Here is a 25,339-nt window from a genome sequence, read left to right as displayed (position 1 = left end):
TACTATGGATGAGAGTACAACGAAGGGAAGCTGCATTGTTACATCAGGAATAAGCGCATTAGGCACTGATGAGAGAAATGGGATTTGTGCTTTAGCATGTGTAGGCTTTGTGAAGCCTGCAATGCCTTGTAACAGATATTTCAAAAAATTAGAAGATTTCAGCAAAAGATCTACTTATATTTCTGGTACTATCAAGGTTTAGATTCCTACTTGCTGCTTTTGGCCCCATGTTTATGATGTTACATGTCAATATACCTTGAAAATATTTTCTCTCCACTCAAGTTACTAGAAATTATTAATAACTGCTATATTAGAGTTTAAGATAAGAAAACAGGAAAGAATTTGAGTAAGCACATGCTCCTGATATCTGGGAGAAAGGAAAAAATGCAAGGAATAGTGAAAAAAGCACTGTTAGGAGCAAGCGGTTCCCAAAGCACAGTAACTTAAGAAACCAAGTTTTTAGGGTTTCTGTGTCACAGATGACTGACTATTAAAAATGAATTATAGAAAAGCTGTGGTGTGAATTCCACAGGACTAGACATGGAAATGGAGAATGAATTCAACAATTGAGGATGAAAAACCTTCAGCTGGAGTTCGTGTCTCTTCATGTAACCCAGATAATCTCATTTTTCTTTGGGAGCGGGCGAACTCATCTCCCACATGGAGCCGCTGATATGTCAGCAGAGCTGAACTTATATTACAGTATCTGATTCCTCCTACCCAGCTGTCTGTCTACAGTATGTGTAGGAATGTCATGGTTTTGATACCATAATATCCCTGCCCTCTTTAACTCAAATTGGACAAAATCCAAAAGGTATTAGGAGTACTGGCAGGACACATGTACTTGCACTTATGCACGTATGGTGTGTGTGAAGAAGTCTTGATTCTTTAGTAAGACAAGCTAAAGTCTACAGAAATTTCATGTGAATTAGCACAACATTATCCCTATAATGATGTGGAGAAAAAGAAGCCACAGCTTTTGGTGTAGCTCAGTATAGCCCTGTTCTGTATCACACACTTCATCAGACCTAGAAAACTGCCTGCAGTTCTGGACAATGAACTAAAAGCTTGAATTATCTCTTGTTTTTATTGTACAATAAACTATAGAATTTACTGTTCTATTCTCCATTTATACAGTATGGAGGGAAAGCTGGTGAATGGACTGGTGAGTGGACTGAAAAACTGTTGTTTAGGTCATTTACAGAGAAAATCCTGCCACATCAGATTGATTGGACAGGAATTTGTGTATGTTTGTGCTTGGAAGACCAGCAAAAATAGTTTCCAAAGTCTTGAGGAAACACTTTTTTATTGTAGAGAAGTTTGTATACATAGATGCAATGTATTTACAACCAGCTTTTCTCAAACAGATGACTGTTTAAAATCCTTCACAAATCTGTCAAGAATGAAAGAAAATGAAGCTCAGAAGCCCAGCCAGCCAGCCCAACCCCCAAATTCAGATTAATTCCCGAAGATAACTGTAATAAGATAATAATACATGGAGTTATTCTGAAGGAAGCAATAGGACTGTGACAGAGATCAATCGATGGACTTCAGGATTGGTTCAGTCAAAAGCATTGCTTAGTTTGATCTCAGAGTAGATGAACCCTGACGTAAAATTCCAACAGCAGATGGGGACTTTCCTTTTCCCAGGGGTGTGGAAAAGACAGGCAGAAAGAGTCTGGCCCTTCCTTCCCTGGCCTCTGCAAAGACAGGTCACAGTGGCAACCTCCGTGAAAAGTTGTTGGTCCTGTGTTCCCCTGGAAAGCACTTTTCCAGAAAAAGGCAGGAAAAGGTCCACTCTTCTTCGGCCTGCAGAATGGAGTCAATGTACTGAGGGTGAGAATGGGTGTCCTCCTTAGGAAGGGTGTGGACTTACATGCCAGCCCAGTCACAGGAGAGATGGCACCTTGGTTTCTTCTGGTGCCCCTCCAAACTGTGGCTCAGCTCTGCACTGCCCTTTACCTGGGGCGGTGTGCAATGGCATCAGTCTAGCTTCAGCCTGTTCAATCACCCCAAATGCAGAGGAGACAACACAGGGGGAAACGATGAGAGGTAGAGACATGCATTATATTCCCTTTTCCTGTTCCTTTTCAATTAAAAGTAGAACCTTCATCAACAACAAAAAGTTACATGTGCAGGAGGCACTTCTTTGGGGAAGAAATAAATACCTCACACAAGCATTCATGGATGGATGAGTCCCATGAGAAAAATTCTCAGCACAACCAGTTCAGTCACAAAAGGAATCTAGAATCCCCACGTAGATGTATATGAGAAACACGCAAAACATACCTGATAATGCTTGAGGAAGTTACATGCATAAGTTTCCCATAGGTTGGGAACATGTATCTTAGAATCTGCATAATTTAGTTCACACTCAGCAGAACATTGCGATATTTACAGGCACATTCCAGTGGGAAAACATTTGCATATTGAGTGCGAAAGACGCAGCTTTGTCACCTAACCATGGGACTTTAAAAGCAGGGATTTTGTGACCTCAAAATACTATTTATGAAGTTGGTGGGGAGGAAAAAGGTGTGTAGGCAGGAAAAGAAAATTACCAGAAGTTGGTAAGAACTCTTTTTTTGAGCGTTAGAATGGTTGCAGGCTGGGACAAAGGGAGTCCATGTAGACCACAGGTTCTGGCTTGTTACACATCACAGAGTGCTTTGTCTACTTTCATTTCCCATACTTATTCTTCCCAATTAAATTTGTTTCCCATTAGCCAGGTTGATGAGAATAGTGCGTAAGACTCATTCTTCTTCTTGCAATCATCATCCTTCATAGCATAATAACCTAATAAATTCTTGCAGAACAGGAATGAAGTGGAATGTCACTTTTTTGGACTTGGTCTGTATTCTGAAGGTGAAAGTGGGCATCTGAGAAACACATTTGTAATGCTTTGGAAGTTTTACAAATTAAAAAAAAGGAAGTTATACTCTGAACCTGATTGAGAATGCAAATTTCTACGTTCTCTAGCACTGCATGTCAGACATGGTGGAAAAAGCTATTCAGTGACTACCATAACCTTAGCACTACCCAGAATTGTTCTGAAACTAGTTCACTAGTTTCTGAAACACTACTGTAGTTGCAGCAAATTATTAAAACTATCTACAGATTTTTAATCATACAATTTAGGTTCTAATATGTCAGCAAAACAGCAATGTATAACCCATAGAGGTTATATCCTGGAAGTGAAATTATCAAACTATTGCTCCAATGTCTGAAAAGTAAAGCTATCCTCCCTAGGTACATAGCACTCTCTCACTTATGCTGACACATAAGGTGGTGGTGGATCTTTAGCAGCTCCATTCACAGGATCATCATATGGTGGCAACAGGACCTGCAGGAAAGGAAAAAAAGGTTATGTTTTTTAAAAAGAAGCCAGCTGATAAATTTTACAGAAAAGAAAACTCTTAAGGCCTTGTCCTAAAAAATAACAAAAAAGAGTAAATTAGTAAGCAGGAGCAGAATAGTTAGAAAAGGAAACAGTGTTAGCTTGAAGTTCCTCCTTTTCAATTTGTGAGCCTGTTTTCATTACGAAGGAAAATGTGATTTTTTCTCATTTCTTATTGACTTCAGTGTCAGCTTGATTTCAGCCAAAGATCATTCATTGCTGGTACCTGAATTTGTTTGATCTGGCAGGGACAGTAGCTGCTTATTCTGCAGCTCTCCTCTGTCAAGAGCGCTTAAACCATGTCTCCTGGAGGAGCGCTCAAACTGCTAAGTCAGAATGAGAAAAGTCCTGAAAACCTCTCTTTCTGAGGCCTCCCTGGAATAGCTAGTAACTATTTTGGGGTGGGGAGAAAGAAAGCAAACGGAGAACAAGTTACCCAATGTCTAAATAAATCTCCAGTTTTGTGCTTCTGGGGCACTCAGCCATGAGAAGGAAGACCTACATTCCCATAAGCCCTTCAGTGAATACTTAAACATCTGATAGAAATTAGGACAGCTTTAATCATATATCATCCCCATTCATAGGAGTACAGCAGCTTCCTAGGACATGGGAGAGGCAAGTTCAAGCCACACAGGGCAGAGGAGGGATTTGAACCAAGATGTAGACTTCTTTAGGCAAGCATACTAGCTATCATGCAATTTTTAATGGCACCAGCACTGACATTAATTAGCTTGCGTGTGAAAAGGCAAAGGAGCACTTGGTCTGTGAATCCCAGCAGGGACATTTCTCCTGCATTCTCCTGGAGAAACTGGCTGCTCATGGCTTGGACGGGCATATGCTTCGCTGGGTAAAAAACTGGATAGATGGTCAGGTCCAGAGAGTTGTAGTGAATGGAGTTAAATCCAGTTGGCAGCCGGTCACAAGTGGTGTTCCCCAGGGCTCAGAATTGGGGCCAGTTCTGTTTAATATCTTTATTAATGATCTAGACCAGGGGATCGAGTGCACCCTCAGTAGGTTTGCAGATGACACCAAGTTGGGCGGGAGTGTCGATCTGCTTGAGGCTAGGAAGGCTCTACAGAGGGATCTGGACAGGCTGGATCGATGGGCCAAGGCCAATTGTATGAGGTTCAACAAGACCAAGTGGTGGGTCCTGCACTTGGGTCACAACAACCCCATGCAACGCTCCAGGCTTGGGGAAGAGTGGCTGGAAAGCTGCCTGGTGGAGAAGGACCTGGGGGTATTGGCTGATAGCCGGCTAAATATGAGCCAGCAGTGTGTCCAGGTGGCCAAGAAGGCCAATAGCATCCTGGCTTGTATCAAATAGTGTGGCCAGCAGGACTAGGGAACTAATTGTCCCCCTGTACTTGGCACTGGTGAAGCCGCACCTCGAATACAGTTTTGGGCCCCTCACTACAAGAAGGGTGCTGGAGCGTGTCCAACGAAGGGCAACGAAGTTGGTGAAGGGTCTAGAGCACAAGTCTTGTGAGGAGCGGCTGAGGGAACTGGGGTTGTTTAGCCTGGAGAAAAGGAGCCTCAGGGGAGACCTTCTTGCTCTCTATAACTGCCTGAAAGGAGCGTGTAGTGAGGTGGGTGTCAGTCTCTTCTCCCAGGTAACAAGCCATAGGACAAGAGGAAATGGCCTTAAGTTGTGGTCTTCACCAAAAGGTTTGTCGGGCATTGGAACAGGCTGCTCAGGGAAGTGGTGGAGTCACCATTCCTGGAGGTATTTAAAAGGCATGTAGATGTGGTGCTTAGGGACATGGTTGAGTGGTGGACTTGGCAGTGCTAGTTTAACAGTTGGACTTGATGATCTTAAAGGTCTTCTCCAACCTAAATGATTCTATGGTTCTATGATTCTATGACTGAGGATAAAATAGATGTCTGAATGAAGAATGAGTGTACATTCCCTAAAATAACTCAGTATCGTGTAAGAATATCAGTGGTAGTACACTGGCAGTGATACTTTATGCAGCTGAAGATCAATTATTCATGATGGAATTTCCAGATTTATCAGCATCGCTGATAAATTAAAGAGCATTAAAAGAGCACATAAAGCTGACTGGCTAAACATACATAGGGAAAATCGTGATCTCAGTAAAGTCAATGGAAGTTTTGCTGTGAGTAGATTTCACCAGTTCTTAAAGAAGTTGATAACCTGCCTTCTGCAAAGAAACATCTGTAATAACCCCTTTTGGACCTCATCCACAACAGAAAACCAGTGGGAATCTTTCTATAGATTTAAATAGACTTTGGATCAGGCTTTTGTGGGATAGTTCCAAGGGTGATTCACATTATACTTATATAAGTTTACAGACATGCATTGATGACCATGTGTTCAAATATGTCTGTGCACATGTTTGTTAGATTACAGAATGGCTACCTTGGCATCTTCAGCCCTTAATCAAAAAAGTTTCATTATTTAGACAAGGAAATTGTCAGAGCCATCACTCTTTATTAATACCATATGTTTGAGCTTGTAAATGCAATATACTATGCACATATCCACCACATAATCTAAAAAGCCTTGTATCAAAAAACATTTAATAAATTATGTCAACTTTAAAGGGTGCAAACAGCTTATGGCAGACTACTTATCTAGTGAAATTAGGACAACATACAGAACTTCAAATAAATATTGTGATAAAAATCATAAATATATTTTTCAATGTAACCTCAGTAAATCACACTGCTAAAGCATGTAAACTGTGAAAAACACTACAGTTGAGATCTCTCCCTAGTGCTGATCATTAGTTTAATAACAGGGTTTCTAGTAAAATCCTTGTGTTACAAAAAAAGGCACTAGTTGCTCAAATGTACTGAAACACATTCATCAGTTGCTTATGAAGCAATATAATTACTAATTAAATCTGATCTACAGATGACTCTGAAAATGAATCAAGTTCACTTTGTGAAGATTTAGCCATCTCATTGCACTCTTGTAATGCTAAGCCCCAAACTGTGGGCCATTCCTTTCAGGTTCAGAGTCCATTTTATCAGGCGTGATAAGAAATGCCAGCATACGCAATCCAAAAAGCTGTCCATCTTCCAGGTCTACGAGCTGATTAATAAAGGACAATACCTCTTCCTGTGCTCTGATCCTCTTTTAGATCTATGAGTCCTAAGACTACTGTAGTTACATCAATATTACTACTTCACCATTGAGGCTACTGTCATTTGCAGTAGGTCTCCTGGAGGATTTACTGATATGAGTAAGCTTCTTCACTCCCTTCACTCCTGTACGAAACAAGCTCTGTCTGGTAGGAGAACAGCCTCCTGGTGAGGCTTTTACCTCTTGAGATGTGAGCACTCCACTTTGCTCTATGGACCCAAAACTCATACCTGGGTCAATGGCCCCGAGGACCTTCAGAAGACGCTTTCTCACTTATCAACAGTTCAACAAGAAGTGAGGGGAGATAGGAATACCTACAGGAGGCATTTTGGAGAAGCCACTGGCTAAATCCTAAGGCATATGGATTTCTATAGGAATATTCAAGGTGTGTGGGGTATGAACTGGGGAGACCACTAAAAAGGTTCAGAAGTTTCACAAGAAAATATCTACAGTGGAAGGCTAAGGAGTATTTGTCAAATGTCTGTAAGGTTTAGGGTCACTTTATTGCTGGCAAAGGTTATTTGTCTGAACAGTTCTATCAGTGAAGACTTTACAGGCTTACTCCCCACGCATTTTTGTGTTTAAATATTTAAATACCCTGATCTTGCATTTCCCTGACATGAACAGAATAGTGATAAAAAATAAGGAGTGTAGAATGAGCAGAATTCAAAGTTATTACCTTTGCCTAGCAGTGATTGAGTTAGAAAAAGAAAATATGGACAGGATATTAAACAAAGGTTAAGATGAATGAAAGTGATGGAGAACACCTGGAAGGAAGCACTCAGAGTTTGTGGAATACATGCTGCCGGCTGGGACCCCAAGTATCTCACGTCGTTAGTATAGTAAAAAGAGTCCTTTAAACTAATTTAACTGTTTTACTTTCAGTCAATGTGGTTTTGTTACTGTTACTTAATCATCTGTCAACTGTAAGTCTAAATAATCATCCTTCAGCTTCCATGGCAGTTTGAATAACTCTGCAACCACTGTATAATTACAAATCTTGCAACTTTGCCTCTGTAAGAATACCTTTTAATTATTTTTTACAAGAACAGAGTTTCAGGCCTTTACTTTCCCTTAATAATTTTTCCATCTTTTCTCAATTAAGTCTATTTTGGCAAAAGGGAGAAATATGATAAAACCTGAATTATCTCACCTTTCAACTGTTTACTGTTGAAATGGTTTACAAAAATTTACAGTTCACAAAAATCTCAAGGAAAAGAGAATTCCATTAGAATTTTAATAATTGAATTTATACCAAAGTAGCTGAGATGAAAATTTGCATCAGAGTACTTTTTCCTTCTCTTGTGTTAATTTTAAATCTCAACAAGGCTTAATGGAAGCAGAGGAGTGCTTTGGACATAAAGTAGCATAGTTATTCAGGCAGAACGTTATGCTCTCCAGAGACATAAAATGGAAGCCAGTCATTAAGCCAAAGGGTGAATTCGGAAACTGGAAAAATAGACAGAAACTCACTATTCAGTCTTATCTAAGAACCAAATTAGAATGGATGCAGTCTAAAATAATTCATGAAGGACAAAAATATATGCATATTTTAGGCCCATGGTATCCCCAAGGCAGAATATCCACTAGGACAACTGATGCATTTTGCTTCCTAGGTGCTACATTTGAGCATTTCCTTGCATGTTTGTTGTGAATTGAGAAAAAAATGTATGCTAGTTCCCCTGGATGCTCTGGGACTAACGTTTACAGAGTGTTTGAGATTGTCACTCACAAGTTACTATAAAAAGTAAGTACAAAGGACCCCCATTTTTTGGAACTCAGTGATCCCTGTGAAAAGAAGTTCTGGCTTTTTATCAGTGGACCAGCAAGCAAGTTTGGAATATTAGATGGTCGCAGGGTTCAGTCCTATAGGATGCCTAAAATCCAAAGGACAGAAGCTCCTAACTTCTTTCACAACCCCTATAACTGTATTTAAGAACTATGTAGATTTTAACATCATCATCCTTTAATATGAAGCCAGAGGAGGAGGTGACATTACTCACTGTGTAGCTGTCTGGTGATAAAAGCATTGCACAGAGATTCTGAGATCAGAGCTCTAGGGGCTCCCAACCCCCAAGGGTTCAAGCCCACAGCTCCTATCTGCCATATGAATGCTCAAGACACAAAGTTTTCAGTTAGGTTGGAAGGACCATTTTCCGCCCTCCTGTTGTCACAGTGAAGCCAAGTATGCAAGAATCCATGGGGAAAGAAAGAAAATAGGAGAAAGTGTGGCTATGTAGCCCCATGGTGAGGGTGCTTAAGTGGGACAGGGAGTCCTGGGTGCTGGGCTTTGCTCCCAATACCATTTAAGCATTTTGTGATAAGCAGTCTTGTTGTATAATACGCAGAAATAATCCAGAACTGACCCATAAGAAATCCTGGTCCTGACTTAGCTGGTGTCATCCAAGTGGTTTGGATAATTGTATTACATAAGCATCTCTCTATTATAAAGCACATGATGCAGGATGACCTTCTCTGGAAGAAATAATTACCATACAAGTTTGCCAATGGCTATAACATATTCAGTTAATAGAAGCATATGTCATTTCTTATTTTTTACATCCTGGTTAATCTGGTTTTGGAGAGTAAGTTTTTAAAGACATTGCTTAGAAATATGCCTGAGAAGAAACACAGGCAAATATTTGTATATTCAAACAGTTTGGAATTAATCTTGGCCCAAAGGTGTTTTCTGGGGGGGGGAATTGCATAATCTCAATAATCACTCTGTATTTTTGCAGCTGATTCCACATTTACCTGAACTTCCATTAGAATATTTTCTTTCTTCAGCATATGTACAAGTTTTCTCATATTGCTGCAGTTATTCCTGTTTGAACTCAAGCTCTTAGATCTGTTTGGTGTCTAGTACATTTCTAGAGGAGAAAATGTGCTTAGTCCTGTATGAGTAAACTTAAATATTTGATTAATTGATTATTTCTGCATTCTTAAGGGTCTCACCTAAAACTCACTGAGCTCAATAGAAATCTTTCTGTGTCTCCAGAGAGCTTTGGATTGCTTTTTCCCACAGCCATTTGTATTCTTCACTGGGTGGAATGGTACAATTGTCACATAACAGCTTTGAGTTTGAACAGCATTTTGGCTGGCAGCTATATGAAACTTTTGTGAATTCCCATGGCAAAATACCTTGTTGATGTCTTGTTAGAAACAAACATTGTTAGAGACAGCTCTAACATACTTTTCTCTAACACCTTCTAGAACAAATGCACTTGATAATGCCAAAAAAGCTATAGAATAAAAATGGTTATGGTAAGTGCTGATGGCTGTAGTGAGCATTGAGGATGCTTTCTCAAACTTTAGCTTTTCAATAACAACTCCAGTCCTTTACACTGAAGGACTTCACATTGCATCAATACACAGTATATAGACAGGGACAGCTGACAATGAGTAGCTGTGTGGAATTAGGGTTATCAATACTGCCATTTAATCCTGGTCCTGTCGTTGACCTTTTGAGTTTTGACAAATCGTTTGACTTTGTCTTAGGAAGGTCTCCCATTTGTAAACCAGGCATATTATTTGAAACATCTTAAAAGGTGTTGGAAACCTGAAGACAGATTTAAAACTCTCTTGGATGAAACTTGCATATGACTGTGTGAGACAGGGACTAAATTGTGGAAATATTTACAAATGAAATATATATTTGCAGAAATTTCAGTCTGTGCCTGGAAATGTTTACCCCAACCTCTTCACCACAGCTATGTACACACTACCTCTCATTCTTCTGCAGAAGTGACCTTTACATTTCAGACACCCAAACCGCTACCAGGAATCCTTATGGGAGGCCTGTGCGAATATGCAGGGAGGAAAGGGAGAGAGGGCAAAAGGAGCCTTTTCTTTTGCACAGCTCACATCCAAAGTGTCAGTGGGTTCAAGCCTTACTCTCTGTTTACTTAAAAAGGGAGGGAGAGTAACCACAAAGTGAACAGTGGCAACAGAGTATGCCAGAGCCAGTGCTGGACCATTTCACAGGTAAAAGTGCTGAATCACAGGAATTTCCTTGTCCAGGAGCCTCTGTCCAACGTGCAGCCCCTGGCCTGGTGATGGACAAACACTGACACAGCTGCAGGCTGAAATACAGTCATCGCATGCCTTTCCTTTCCTAATTTAGGATAAATTTTCTCCTCAGTGTAGCACAGGGCTGATGCGTCAGGTTCAGAGACAACGGAATCGAAACATGAGGTTTTAAACAGCACATGCCTAGTTGCACCAGTCCTCTACTCCACGTTCATTTCATCTCAGTGATTCCAGCCTGAGACCAACCACCGACTTGTACCACAACTGATACCATTGCGCAGTTTGGAGAGGGTTTAATGGTATGCAATCACATTTACTGATTTCATGTTTACTTCCCTGCTCTCCTGTCATTCACCCAGCCAAGAGGAGTGGAATTTCCTCCCACAGCTGTGGTGCTTTGAGCAGCCATTAACTGCAATCTAAACCATGCTCAGCTGCAGCGAGGCAAGCAGCAAGCCTACAAACAGCTCTAGAGGGAAGGCTGCCGACGTGACCACCTGTCCAGTTCAAGATAGTCCCAACAGCCCTCATGTACGGTTGGGTTCTTGACTACGCAAATATTATGAAGATCACCTGGGAAAAACAGAAGATTTCTGTGTGCATAAACAGCTATAGCCGGCTGATTGCTTCACTCTGTACACAGGAAAGGCTGAGAATAATTCTCTCTTTGCAACGTTTTCCTGTCAAGTTTGACAATGTGGTTTTCTTCTGAGAAGTGTGAGATTACAGAGGAAAATATAAAATTAAGATGTATCTTTTGCTTAAAATTTTCAGAAATCCAGCTCTTCTCAGTAGAGCTCTGTTTTGGAGACTCAAGGCACCAGGTGGCAGCTACTTCCTTTAGTACTACGTATGACAATGAGCACTGGACTATATGTAAATATCACTGATTATATAACTAATTTTGTATTTTACTTGAAAGGAAATAAGCCTATTAATGTAGCACATGTTTTAGTTCCTGTACAAAATTTACTGGAAGTTACTATATAAACGGACTTTATTGAGGCAGAGTCTTCAAAAGTTTCTAACGTTTCTGTACGTAGGGTGGGAAGAAGTAGTGTTTATCAAGAGTTTCTGAAGAAATGTTTTTTTTTTTCTACAGTGGGTGCCCAAGACTTTTTAAGCCCCAGGCTTTTCAGGTGTCTCACAAGTGAGTCACCCAAGGTCTTCTGCTACTTTTAAAAATTCAGTTCAGAAACTGCAGGTGCAAACTGCACCTTTGGGTCATCTGATCTGGTCATCTCTGAGGTAACTTCAGAAAAGTAGGTAATATGTGGCCCTGGAGAACAGTAGATCATGCACACTCAGATAATCAAGGGGGAGAGACATTGACTGAAACAGTTAGGAAGTATTAAAACTAAATCCACTGAGAATTCACAGTTTTCTCTTTAACCCCTTAACATGAAGACACACTTTACACTGACTGTATGAAAAGACTGACAGCCTTCAGGAGAAGAGGCAGCTTTTTCCTAGTAGTGAAGAAACAGGAATAATAATAATTCTGTGGTGAGAAGCAGTCAAATGTTGCATACAAGATAAGCACTGGAGAAAGAAGTAGGGATTAGCTTTCATCATGCTGCAGCTAAGCACGTGCATGTAAGGACAGATCTAACTGGATCAGGTGAAAAGCCCATCCAGATCACAGCAATTAGTGATGGATGATGAAGAAAGAGAAGTGCAAGACAGAACAATAAAAGAAATTAAGAAAGAGCAGTGCAAGCATATATAGTCACGACTTGCCCAGAATATTCTCCAAACTGTCAGAAATGTGAACCTCAAGGACTTGCTGAATTACTGGTCATGTCTTATAGGAATTTTTCTTCGACTGATTTTTCTAGCCTGCATTTGAACCCATGTTGACTTTTAGCACCTGCAATGTCCTGTGGTAACCAGTCCCACAGCTAATCTAGGTGTTACATGAAGAAATACCTTCTTTGGTTTGCTATGAAACCTGCCACTAGCTATTTCATTGAATGTCCCCTAGTCCTTTTGCTAAGACAGTGAGCAGTTGTTCCTCCTTTACCTCCTCTGCCACTCATGATTTTAAAGACCTCTATCATGTTCTCTCTTGTTCTGTCCCTCTTTCATCCCACTAAGCATCCTTGCTCCCCTGCAGTGCGGTCCGCAGTTAATTTCTTCATACTAAGCAACTCACTTGACAGTTTTGGGTCCAGGCTGAAGAGAGAGCTCCAAGACCAGGCACGTGGAGAAGCATTACAGTCAGAGGGAGCTGATCTCCATCTGGATGAAGCTTCCTTCATGCTCAGGAGAGCGGCAGGCACTTTCACCCACCTGACCTGTCTTAGATGTTCTTCCAGATAAGACCAACTGCCCTTTAGAAGCAATTCTTATAAATAAATGTTTATAATTCTCTGCTTCAGAGGTGGCTGTTTACAATGTAAATGGCTGCTCTGGTCAAATGAGTCCAGTCAAAGCAACTGTTTCTGAGGAAGTCAGAGAGCAATGTTTACAAAAACCCTTTCCCATCTTTCTTTTTCTCCTTCCCCTGTCCCCAGATAAAAAAGCCCTGGGTATAGGGCCAAAGCTTCATATCTAAGCCAAATCATATTTAATATGAAATGAGAAATGTTTTACTTTGCTTTATGCACAGATGCTTGTGCTTGAAAAGTTTGTCCAAAACGTGCTAGTTAATTACTATTCAAGGGTTTCATGATACGTTGTCTGTCAAATAAATCCCAAGAGACCTTCCTTTCGACATGGACAGGAAGCATTTTCATGTTTATATGTATGCATTTCCTTTAGAAACCACACTAGAATGATTACAGATGGAGTAACTGGAAGCAGAATAGCTCAGAGATAATTTATAACCCCATTCTGCAAAGAAGTAGGCCTCAATGCTGCAAAATCATCTGTGCAAAGTTAGAGCTGGTATGTTTTGTTTTCCTTTGACAAAACTGCTTGTTTATTCCATGCCACCAGCTCTCCAAGACGCTATTTAAGAAACTTTACATGAGTTTATGGATTTCTGTAATGAAGCAGGACAATGTTTTCAGCACTCCAGATAGAGGAATAACTGTATATATTACTAGGACACAGCAATATTTAGGGACAGATTGTGATTACCCTTGCGTGGGAAGAAAATTGGATTCAGGAAGCTATTGTCTTTTTCCATCATGTGCAACCTCATAAAAGTCATCCAGAATAATGGTGTAATTACCCTCTCCATTCAAAGGCATGGCGGGATAGTCTACCTCAGGCCACAGAAGTCTTTCCTACATCTTGGCCAGCCCTCTACTGTTGCATCTCTAGTTGCGCACCATGATTTTGTATGGACAGAACATATTTATTTTTTCAAATTTTCCTTCATTTTTTCAAAATGAGCATTTGCTGGATGAGCATGTGCTTTCTCAGGGGATACTTGCCTGCATAACATCAATACTGAAGACTTGAAATATACTTTGACTCTGTGTAACAAATGTTTGATGTGTTGTCCTGAGTGCAGAGGCTGTGACAGAGCACTAATCTTTCAATGGACTTTTTAATTACTAACCTGCATCCCTTTCTAACCTTATATCTTCTTACAATCACACCGTGTATCCCACTCAAGAGTTAACAAGGCAGGAACCTACGAATAGCTCACATGGGGCAGACAAATTATTTAACAGGACTGGTCATCTCCCAAGAGTGTGGTTATCACAGCCTGCATTACAGATATTACTGGAAAGGCTTCTGTCTTATCTTCATCTCACCAGATGGACCATGAAATGGTCCATCTGGTGAGAGCAGATCACTCTCATCATCTGGTGAGAGCAGATCATCGTGACTGCTACGACACGGCATGTAGAGAATAACCAAGGGATCAAGCCCAGCCAGCATGGGTTCAGGAAAGGCAGGTCCTGCTTGACCAACCTGATCTCCTTCTATGACAAGGTGACCCGCCTAGTGGATGAGGGGAAGTCTGTGGATGTTGTCTATCTAGACTTCAGTAAAGCCTTTGACACGGTTTCCCACAGCATTCTCCTGGAGAAACTGGCTGCTCATGGCTTGGACGGGTGTACTCTTTGCTGGGTAAAGAACTGGCTGGACGGCCGGGCCCAAAGAGTGGTGGTGAATGGAGTTTACTCCGGTTGGCGGCCGGTCACAAGCGGTGTTCCCCAGGGCTCTGTGTTGGGGCCAGTTCTGTTTAACATCTTTATCAATGATCTGGATGAAGGGATCGAGTGCACCCTCAGTAAGTTTGCAGATGACACCAAGTTGTGTGGGAGTGTTGATCTGCTGGAGGGTAGGCAGGCTCTGCAGAGGGACCTGGACAGGCTGGATCGATGGGCCGAGGTCAATTGTATGAGGTTTAACAAGGCCAAGTGCAAGGTCCTGCACTTGGGCCACAGCAACCCCATGCAACGCTACAGGCTTGGGGAAGAGTGGCTGGAAAGCTGCCTGGCAGAGAAGGACCTGGGGGTGTTGGTTGACAGCCGCCTGAATATGAGCCAGCAGTGTGCCCAGGCGGCCAAGAAAGCCAATGGCATCCTGGCTTGTATCAAAAATAGTGTGGCCAGCAGGACTAGGGAAGTGACCGTGCCCCTGTACTTGGCACTGGTGAGGCCGCACCTCGAATCCTGTGTTCAGTTTTGGGCCCCCCACTACAAGAGGGATATTGAGGTGCTGGAGCGTGTCCAGAGAAGGGCAACGAAGCTGGTGAAGGGTCTGGAGCAGAAGCCTTATGGGGAGCAGCTGAGGGAACTGGGACTGTTTAGCCTGGAGAAAAGGAGGCTGAGGTGAGACCTTCTTGCTCTCTACAACTACCTGAAAGGAGGTTGTAGAGAGGTGGGGGTTGGTCTCTTCTCCCAGGTAATAAGTGATAGAACGAGAGGAAATGGCTTCAAGTTGCACCAGGGGAGGTTTAGACTGGATATTAGGAAATTTTTCTTCACTGAAAGGGTTATCAGGCATTGGAACAGGCTGCCCAGGGAAGTGGTTGAGTCGCCATCCCTTGAGGTATTTAAAGGACGTTTGGATGAGGTGCTTAGGGACATGGTGTAGTGGTGGTCTTGGCAGTGTTAGGTTTACGGTTGGACTTGATGATCTTAAAGGTCTTTTCCAACCTATACGATTCTGTGATTCTCTGTGATTCTGATTTTTCCCTATCTATACGCCTAGGGACATGGGGTGACCCAGTGTCAGTCTTTGGGAACCACAACAGAGAGAGGGGTCAGTTGTAAAGTTTGGAGGTAGATTCTGAAGTCTCATTTTAACATTTGGGAGCAGGAAGATCTGGGATTTTGAGATGACCAATCTCTAGTTCTCTCTTCCATATGTATTTTTCACTAATTTTTATTTTTCTACAAACACATTCTTTTGGTATCACTATTAAAAAGTAAGGCATAATAGTGCCATATAAAATCCAGTTTTTCTTGCACAATGTATTTAGGCATTTCCTAGTGAATGCTGAAGGGAAGCCTTTGTTTATAACCAAATTATTATAATACTGTGTTAAAACTACAAAGGACTAGTGTCATGAAAGGTGATGAACTGACAGCTTGAGGGAGAAGTCTTATGTTTATATAAAAATCCATTAATGTTAGTAAATCACATATGTAAAGCACCTGTCAACCAGAAACTCCCACAAACTTTTGCAGATCTTCTAAATTGGGTACATGAATGCCTGCTCAGCCTTGTTCTTTCTGAAGCTGAGTGTTTGTCACAAGAGTTCATTTAAAGGAGACCTCGCTTTCCTCACTGCTCATAAGACAGAGGGCCAAAACCACAAGTGCTGTGCAGTTCGGGACAGGCTGCAGCGGATAGTCCTGTGTCCATAAAGAGTCCTGAGGGAGGCTTGGGAAGAGCGCACTTGCTCTATGGGAGCCGTTAAAGTGAATTGACTTTAAAGTGAATTGACTTAGTGAATCAGACTGAAAGAATGGTTCGGAAATCACCAGAAGCCATTAATAACCGCAGGAAGCCAGACCTCTCCATTATTGTCACACCCTCAGCAAAACAAGCGCAGCTGGGTGCTCCTCCCTGGTAGGGAGCGGAGCATGGCTTTCCCGCAGGCTTTGGGAGAAGAACAATGCCGCCTACTGAACCAGCCGCAGCGGCTGCCTCCCACCTAACCCACGGCTGGTGTTCTTTCTGCATCTGCAGAGTTTGTGCCGTTGGGTAAGTTTTGGCAGAAAGCCTCGGGGCTGGAGAGGCTGGAGGAACTGGGACGTGCGAGGAGTTCCTCCTCCGCTTGGCAAAGGCCAGGCTTGCGCTGCGCAAGGGGATGCGATGCAAAGATACCAGAGGAGCTAGCGCTGGAGCTGAAGGCAGGACCGCCTCTGGGAAGAGCAGCTTTGCGGAAGGGCAGGGCTTCTAGCGTGGGCCAACTATATGGATAAAGTCACAGCGTAGCCCACTGCTGCCGGGACTTGGCCTCTTGCACCCTGCTGCGTTTCCCCATTTGAACAATATCCGCCTGAGTGAATTCAGGCCGCCTGCATCCTTCGTTGCACAATGTAACTACAACTTGAGCCTGACCTGGAAAATTCACACACAGCTCAGCTTATACACCCATATATCCTTGGCAACAGGGATTTAAGTTGTCATTGGCTTTTGCTGCACTGATACATATCCTTGGAATTACACTGAAGACTTCGACTTGTTTTTTGAAGCCCACAAAACAGCAGCTGTCAGATGGTAATGAATCAATCCTGTTAGAAAAAAAGGGTCTGCAAAGAAACACTGCAATTTTATAAACACTCTGTTTTTTCCTACATTGCAACACTCCCAATTAGTGAATCCAAAAAAATTTGGAAGATTTAAATTACACATCCCCATTTCCTGTCTTCTTTTTAATCTAATTATGAATACTGAGACCAGATTGGTCTATTTCTATTGCAAATCTCTTACGAATTGTCATGTATTAGAATAATTCCAGTAGTTGATCTGCAAACATAAATACAGTTTTTGTGTTTAAAATAAAAATCTACTGGGGAAAATACATAAACATGTATATTTTGATCTTGTAATTTAACTCGTAAGTAAGTGTAATAACTGTAATGACAAGTAAAAATGTTTTGGAAGTCTTATTTTTAAACTGAAGAGGGTATTTGCTCCGAATAGACACCATTAATAGCCTATTCCAAACAGCACAGCTGGCTTCTGACAGCAGCCACCTAGTAATAGGCGAGACCTATAACAAGAAGCATGGTTAGCAAATAGAACTAAGCAACAGAGCAAACAGGCAGCATGAAGCAATTCAGACCACAGGAAATGCTGGATTTTAAGAGAAAATCCTTCCATAAACAAGAAAGCAGTGGAAGAAAGAGCTGAGTATAGATGATAAGATGGGAAAGTTAAAAAAAAAAACAATCTCTCTGCTAAGATTAAAGGACAACTGACAAGGGATGGGACTTCACGGCAGGTAGAGTTATGAAATGCTGGAGCAGCTGAGCAGCTGTTTGTTGGCAGACGCAGACTGTCATGATACTTTTCTGCAACTCAAAATCAAACGGAAGAGGAGGAAGTGCATGTGTTGTGCATGCACACTAGCAAGACATGAATGCTGGCACCCACGTGGGGCCTGAGCTCTTTGAAGATTCTCTGATTAAAGGCATTGCTCTGGGAATGCTTATAAGCGCAGTTCTGCAGAAAAAGAGCATTTAAACCACGCTCCCAGGTCTCATGTAGACTATTGCATGTGGTTACTAACTAATCACCCCCTTTACTTCAAGCACTGGGTAGTTCTGCTTATATGCTCTTTTCTTCTTGCCCCTGCTTCTTCTTCCTCTTCTCTGCCTCCTGTTTTACCTGCTTTCCCTCTTGCAGGTTTTATCAGACAGTTTCCACTAGGGAAGGTCAGAGCTCCTCTGCCTGGACTCAGTTGGAAGCCTTGAGAAGGGCTCAGAGAGTGAGTCATGCCAGGGGTATTCATTTGTGGTGTTCGCTCACTTTAAAGTATGTTCATGGTTACTACTCACTGGAAAAAGATGTCTCTGATCTAGTGGCCCAGTAATAATGTTATGCATACAAACTGCCACACAAGACCAGCAACCTGGTGAACATTGCCAAGTTTGTAGGATTTTTATGCCACGTTATGGAAAATATCTTTAAAACAGGATTTTTCTCCAAGTTGTCTTCTATTCTGACATGTGCCATCCCAAAACTGGCTTAGTAGCTGAAAATCACAGGTCCCAAAGCACCCGTCAGAAACAAGAGCTCTTGCGCATGGTTTGTCTGCCTCTGGGCTCCATCTCATGCTTCCATCTGTTTAATTGCAATGAGTCTAAGGGTCCTTCTCTCCATCCATAGCCAAACTAATCACCTTCCACACATGTAGAATAACACAATAACACAAAGAATGGCTCTTCCAACCTTACCAAAGAATATTCTTCCTCTGCTCAGAAGAATCATCCAGCAGGGATGAAAGACCTAACTTTGCACTTCTCAAATAGGTCTCCTATTGCTTTGAAAAAGGAAGAGCAAACAAAAGTGTTGACAGATTAATTACAGGCTAATTAGTTGATGTCACGTCCACAGAAGGAATGTATCTGCATTGAAAAAACAAGTAACTTATTAACCTTTGTGGGTAAATGTATGTCAGATAGGATCCATTGGAGCGATTTGATAAAGTACGTAAGGATCTAAATCCCACTTTGAAGAGAGATTTACGGCTTTACATTTTATCCCCACTGGCAGCATGACCAGAGGTGAAACTTCCATTGATTGGCTTCAGTGACAGTTAAAAATAAACAAAATTAAATCCCCTGGCTGTCCAAGAGCACAAAGGAGCTGTTCCTGCTCCGGAGAACAAAATGTCTCACTTTGGGTTATCTTCTGCACTCATACACTGGCAATTTTTCCAAACTGGATGAACATTTCCATGGTACTGCTGTCACAGTTTAAATTAGTGTAGAAAATTAATCTTCATCCATGGCGTACTTGAGCAGTTGGCAGGAAAAAGCAATCCCAGATTGGGAAAGTGGAAAAAATAATCTTCAGGTTACTATGGTTCACTGCAGGGGAGACACCTTACTGCCATGCCAAAATCTCCTACAGATGCCTCCAGAAACTGAGGGGAGAGAAGTATTTGAAAAACACTTAGAGGAGATGATACCATATCCCCAAGTAACTCTGCTGTGACTAAGGTACAGAGCTGGATCCCCAGGTCCTGGCGTTATCAGCCCCTGGAGCATAAGAAGGTCATGTATTCTCACCGGCTGGGATCCAGGCCATTCCCCAGCCTAGCACCAGCTGGTTCTCCCACCCCATAACACAGCCTGGTCATGGAGCCGAGCTGGGTACATTCATGCGGTGTCAAACTTAGCTCAAGGGCCACAGAAGGAGGACCTCTTGCCTAACAGGGGCAGCGGGAATATCCTGCTCACAGCCTGCAGTGGGGAGGACGTTCGTTTGTTCCAGATGGCATCCTTGCAAAAAGCATGGCTTAAACCACTTACACTGAGTGACAAAAGTCAGATTATCCAGTAGCCAATAACTGCAGCTATCAGGTCAGTCACAGTTCAGATCTATAAGCATTATTTATAAGAACCAGTTTGATCAGGAGGAACTAACTGGAAGTTTCTGTGCTGGGAATTTCCCCTCCAGATCAGTCCACATTTAAGTTGTTCTCAGGGCTTTTAGCGGTATGAAAATTAGACAGTTAGTAGGAAGGCAGAAAGACAGCTGAATATTTTTAAAAATAAAGTATTACTGAATTGGGGGCTGATAACAGAGAGGGGTCTGTAGAGAGGATCTCACAAGGAGCGTGAGAGAAGGTACGACAGACGCAGGAGAATGCCAGTGACCAGAGTTGGCAGAGCAGTCTTGTATGAGGACAGAAAACACAAAAGCTCATCCCTTAAGGATGTACCAGTAGATTTCCACCATGCAACCAGCCAAGAAGAAGACAGATGAATACTGCTGTTGAGACCTGTACACTCTCAACATGAATTTACAGAGTTATGATGGACTTGCCTTAGATAGAAACAGGAGAAACTAATTGTGAGACCCACCAAGGACTTCCTGAACATAGAGAGCCAAGGAACAAGGAACAAGAAGCAGGCCCTCACGGCCGTGCTTGAGGAGTTATCCATTCTCCTAATCGAATCTGGATGTGATATGTAAGTCTGCTTACACATCTTGCTAGTGGTAAATTAAGAAATGCAGTAAAACAATAGATAATCTTGTTATCATTTTCAGAACAACTTTCTGGCCTGGAGAACCAATTATATACAATCACAGCTTCTTACTCTTTTGAACCAAATCCTAGCACTCTATATTAAAGAAGTTTCCTTCTTTCCTAAGAAAGAGACCTGTAATTCAAAGATCTCAGAAGGGTTCAAAGCTGCTGCAGCAAGCAAGTAACTGTGGACCCTTCCTATCTCTCGTGCCACAGCATCCCAGCTAGTAAGGATTTGATTGTTCTTCTCGAGAAAAGCTCAGTCATTAATGTCATATTTCCATTTAAATTGAAACTGTTAGATATATTTTTCAAGGGTTCTGAGCAGGTAAAACAGGCAACTCTTAGTTCAAAAGTTAGAAGAGGGAAAATAATGATCTTTATGAAGGTATAAGTAAATTTGTATTTATCTGGCAATGGAGGATCCAAGAATTGGATTGATTTTGCCAAGACGTTAATAGACCAGAGACAAGAATAACTATTGTAGCTGACATGCCTTCTCTTACAACAAACATAGGTCTCCCTTCAAAAAATGGCACACAACAATCATCAAGTAATCATAACACGAATGCAATTAAATATGGCTATTTCATTGTCTGTAATTAGAGTTATTAGAGGACAGGAGTTTACCCATTCCTTTTCCATTTTTTGTACAAATCCTGCAGGTATATAGAATTTTGAATTCAAGGATGAATTTGTTGAGGATTTGTTATTGAAGGCAGAGATTTCTTTTTTCCCCTGAGTGTAAATTATAATAGAAATAAGGTATACCTTTCATTTTTAAGATATTTTTTGAAGACAAGTCTCCCAAAAAATTGTAAGACACAGTAATAAAACGTTTGTAGTAATAAATTTCTTAGCTTCATTGAAAATATTTATGTAACTGCAGAAAGACTTTGAATTTCTAATCATCCCAATACATAAACCAGATCTTTTAAGTCTGGCAGTAAACTAAGCCATACTCTAGCCCATATATAAACTCCATTCTAAATGTTTTTTGTAATACAGTGTCTAGCACTTGCAAACCTAATAACTTAAAAAAAAATGTTGTGTATAGAGCATAGATGAGATGCATTAATTACTATGCAGTACAAGGGATATTAGCAGGTAGCAGCTGGGATCTGATCTCTAGATACTGGAAGTGCTGGGGTATATTTAAAACTTGTTACTCTAAATTGTAGCTATTATGCCCAGTCCCATATTTCAGCTTACATTTTCACTTCCATTTGTACAGATTGGTATTCTTTCAGCTAGTGCTGATGATAAGTATATATCAAAAAGCCATCCCTGAAGATGAGAATATGCCCTGTGGGTATGACCTGCAGCTCTGTTGGAATTCAGGTAGCAGGTCTGATTCTAAAAATGACACATTTCTTTCAAAGCAGAGGGTAGAGATTGACCCACATTGTTTAAGAAACTTGTCGTTTATAATTTAAAGGCATGTTGGCTGAAGGAGCCCTGCCGAAAGAAGTTTCCCAGCATGAATAAGAATGAAAAATCATCGTTTTAATATTAAAGTATACTTGAGTGTTGGGGGAGTATTATACAATTCAACAGACAGCAGTGACCTATCACAGCATTTCAAAATTTCATGAGGTTTCTTCAAGAGTCCTAAACTCTTAAAGGTCCTCAGGACTCAACTTTCAAAGCCCTAGTCTTCCACACTTCATTTTGAAACCATTTTTATCCAATTGTGTTGAGCTTACTTTTTTACAGTCATGCGAATAGGGGGTTTTGCTGATGTCTCTCAATGTAGACAGAAAAAAATCTTTTTGAGTCTGTGATTTGGGGGGTGGGAGCGGTAAAGGGAGGGAAGAACAATCTTCTGATTCACAGTGGAGAATGATGAGGATTTAACCCTACAAACTGTTGTTCCTTGCTGAAGCTCAGCAATGGGCAGAAGAAAGAAAGCAGCTGCTCAGGAGCACTTCAGCTCCTCCGTCACATTGCTGAGTGCACTGCGCTGGTGGGTGTCCATGGAGCTTGTCAGGGAAGGATGTGCAAGAGATGGAGACCGACTGTGTCACCTAGGGATGAAGGAGCTCATCCTGACTGGAGAGAAGCAGTCAGACACGGGTTTGAATGAAGCTTGCCTCCACCCCAATAAATAATTCAAAACTCAGGCTGTTAGTGACTCTCTCTCGTCCTGCCTCTCTGGCTGGGCTTGAGAAACTCTTCCCCAGCAGCATTGCTCCTGAGCCTTTCTGTACTCCCGAACAAGAATTTTTGGGTGACTTTTTTGGTTAGCTGATAAATTCCCAAACAGCTCTTTCTATAGGATCTGATCTAACGTCATCTCATTGAACTTACTTAGAAAGAATGAACAACAAATGCATCACACCTGAAAGCAAGAGATTCTGACCATCTTCAAATTAAGGAGATGTAAATATTGAGGAAAGAAGAAGAGTCCAATGGTCAGAGCACTAGCTAGGAATGCACAGCCTTTCTCAAAACCTGCTTCTGCTGTAGCTGTCTTGTAAGATCAAGATAAGCAAAGTTAAATTCAGCTCTCAGTGCAAGAATATGTCATCTGTAAATGGGATAAAAGGGCTTCCTTTCCTCACAGAAACACTTACATGCGCTTTCAAGATGAGGAGGCAGCTCAGAACACTTTGGAAATTACTAAATACAAAAGTACCAAAAGGAGTTTTGGTAACCAGGCATCTCTGAAAACCAAAGTCTTTTGCTTTGTAAAGGCAGCAGTGGAGCAGGTGGTTTTAATGTAGCTTTTAAAAAGCCTTGGTAAATTTAGTTTCCCAGATAATCCAGCTGATGCTCTCCCACTGCCGAGCCTGCCAGTTCTGTGGGTTGTAGAGTTAGCAATGTTTGAAGCTGAGTTACAACTACCCACAGGCTGAGCAAAAGAGCTATCAAAATTATTTCACATAAAACTCCTGGTTTTACTCAAAGTAGATTCCAGTAAAGAAAGTAGTAATACTTCTTAGCTTTCAATAAACCTATATTTTTATACTTAAATGTCCTGGTTGCCAGCTCTGATCATAGTCCATAAAACTTCTTATGCTTTTCTTAAAGCCCCAGGTATTGAAGACAAATAACTATGCAAGAGTTAAAACTTTCCTGTAAAAGTAGGAATAGTTTTCTAAGCCCTTGCGGCTGCACAGGAATCACTCATTCCAGTGGTTTAAAGTTGATGGTCTAATACCTCAGCATGTGGAGACCGCCCACGATTAGGAAAACCTGAGGAAGGCAATCCTGAAATTTTACCCAGATGATCCAAAGGACCAAGTTCATGCTGCTCTCATTCTGTTATGTAAATGATGTAAAGACCCTCGTTACATAAGACGGTGGAGTCACCCCAGGGACTGATTTGGCACAGTGCCCTCAGTGTGTAGTTTGGGTGGAACTGAGCATCTCCACGGAGATACCACTGCAAACAGAACTAGCTCTTTCCAGGGACTATTTCTTCTTGTATTCCTTCAGTGCCTTCTGTAACAAGCAAGATGTTGCTTAGCAGTCATGCCCTGCACGTATGCATGTCAGCACTAAACTACTATAATGTAAACTGACACCTTCCATTCTTTGAGGTTAAAATCTGTTTATTCATTTCTTTCATGTCGATCCTTGTTTCATTCTGTCTCCTTGCTATAAAAAACCCATCATGCACTGGGAGATGAATCACTGAACTTTTGTTGTCTTTTAGCTCCTCTCTGTGAGTGTGTAAAGCACTACACCAGATGTTGAGTGTCCTAAATCACAGTTTCTATAGCTAAATCCACATTTCACAGCAGGTGTAGACCATGGCATCCCTGGCTCCTAGTCAGTGCCCCCACTGTCCAGATCATCACACAGCTGCAGAGCTCAGAACTGGGGGTCATTCCTGGGTCCACGAGGTAAGCTGTAGTTTATGCTTAACACAGATTCTTCAACAGACTATATGCATAAAATAAAACCAGTATTTTAGCAACAGATGTGATTTGTAACCATAGCACACCAGTCTGTTGAATCTCAAGTCTAAACATAACCAACAGATGAGGACTCTCAAAGGAATTAAGATGGTTAACTAAGGAGTCAGAAATTAATATAAAATAAAGCTATTAAATGCATAATATTAGACAAATGTCCGCGATCTAACATCCTTACCGCAGTGTCATTGGTGGTAATGTACACCAGCACATCCGAGTTGTTTCTGCCATTAATGTATCGGTAACAGTTCCACACGCAGCTTATCAAGTAACCCTGCAAAGAAAAGGGACTTATTATTCTGTGCAGAAAATAAACCATATAGATTTTTCTGCTACAGCATTTCTATTCTTATATAAATAAGAATATGAGCCTGATAGAAGCACAGGACAGTCTCTTTGCTGGTTGCAGTGACTCTAAGTACATGTAGGGATTCTGTAAATAATCTAACACTGTTCCTCATACTGATAGAGCTGGGGTTGTTCAGCCTGGGGAAGAGAAGGCTCCAGGGAGACCTTTCAATATATAAAGGGGGCTTATAAGAAAGATGGAGAGAGACATTTTACCAAGGCCTGTAGTGACAGGACAAGGGGCAATGGTTTTAAACTGAAAGAGGGTAGATTGAGATTGGACATAAGGAAGAAATTTTTGATTATGAGGGTGGTGAGACACTGGAATAGGTTGCCCAGAGAAGTTGTGGATGTCCCATCCCTGGAAGTGTTCAAGGTCAGGTTGGATGGGGCTTTGAACAATGTGATCTAGTGAA

The 25,339-nt window shown here is 41.5% G+C and overlaps 1 protein-coding gene across 1 annotated transcript in view; it reads right to left on the bottom strand.

Annotated features, from left to right (window-relative positions):
- Positions 1–1,377: 1,377 nt before the first annotated feature.
- Positions 1,378–25,339, bottom strand: part of LAPTM4B (lysosomal protein transmembrane 4 beta) — a 64,839-nt gene continuing 40,877 nt past the window's right edge. The window contains exons 6-7 of the mRNA XM_075495751.1: positions 24,754–24,849; positions 1,378–3,340 (exon numbers count right to left, since the gene is read on the bottom strand). Coding sequence (XP_075351866.1) covers positions 3,266–3,340; positions 24,754–24,849 — 171 coding nt within the window. The 3' untranslated portion in view covers positions 1,378–3,265. The remainder of the gene's footprint in view (positions 3,341–24,753; positions 24,850–25,339) is intronic.

This window comes from Mycteria americana, chromosome 2 (assembly GCF_035582795.1).
Source record: "Mycteria americana isolate JAX WOST 10 ecotype Jacksonville Zoo and Gardens chromosome 2, USCA_MyAme_1.0, whole genome shotgun sequence".
NCBI lineage: Eukaryota > Metazoa > Chordata > Aves > Ciconiiformes > Ciconiidae > Mycteria > Mycteria americana.
The sequence above is the reverse complement of the archived record's forward strand: the minus strand, read 5'-3'. Positions and strand labels throughout refer to the sequence as shown.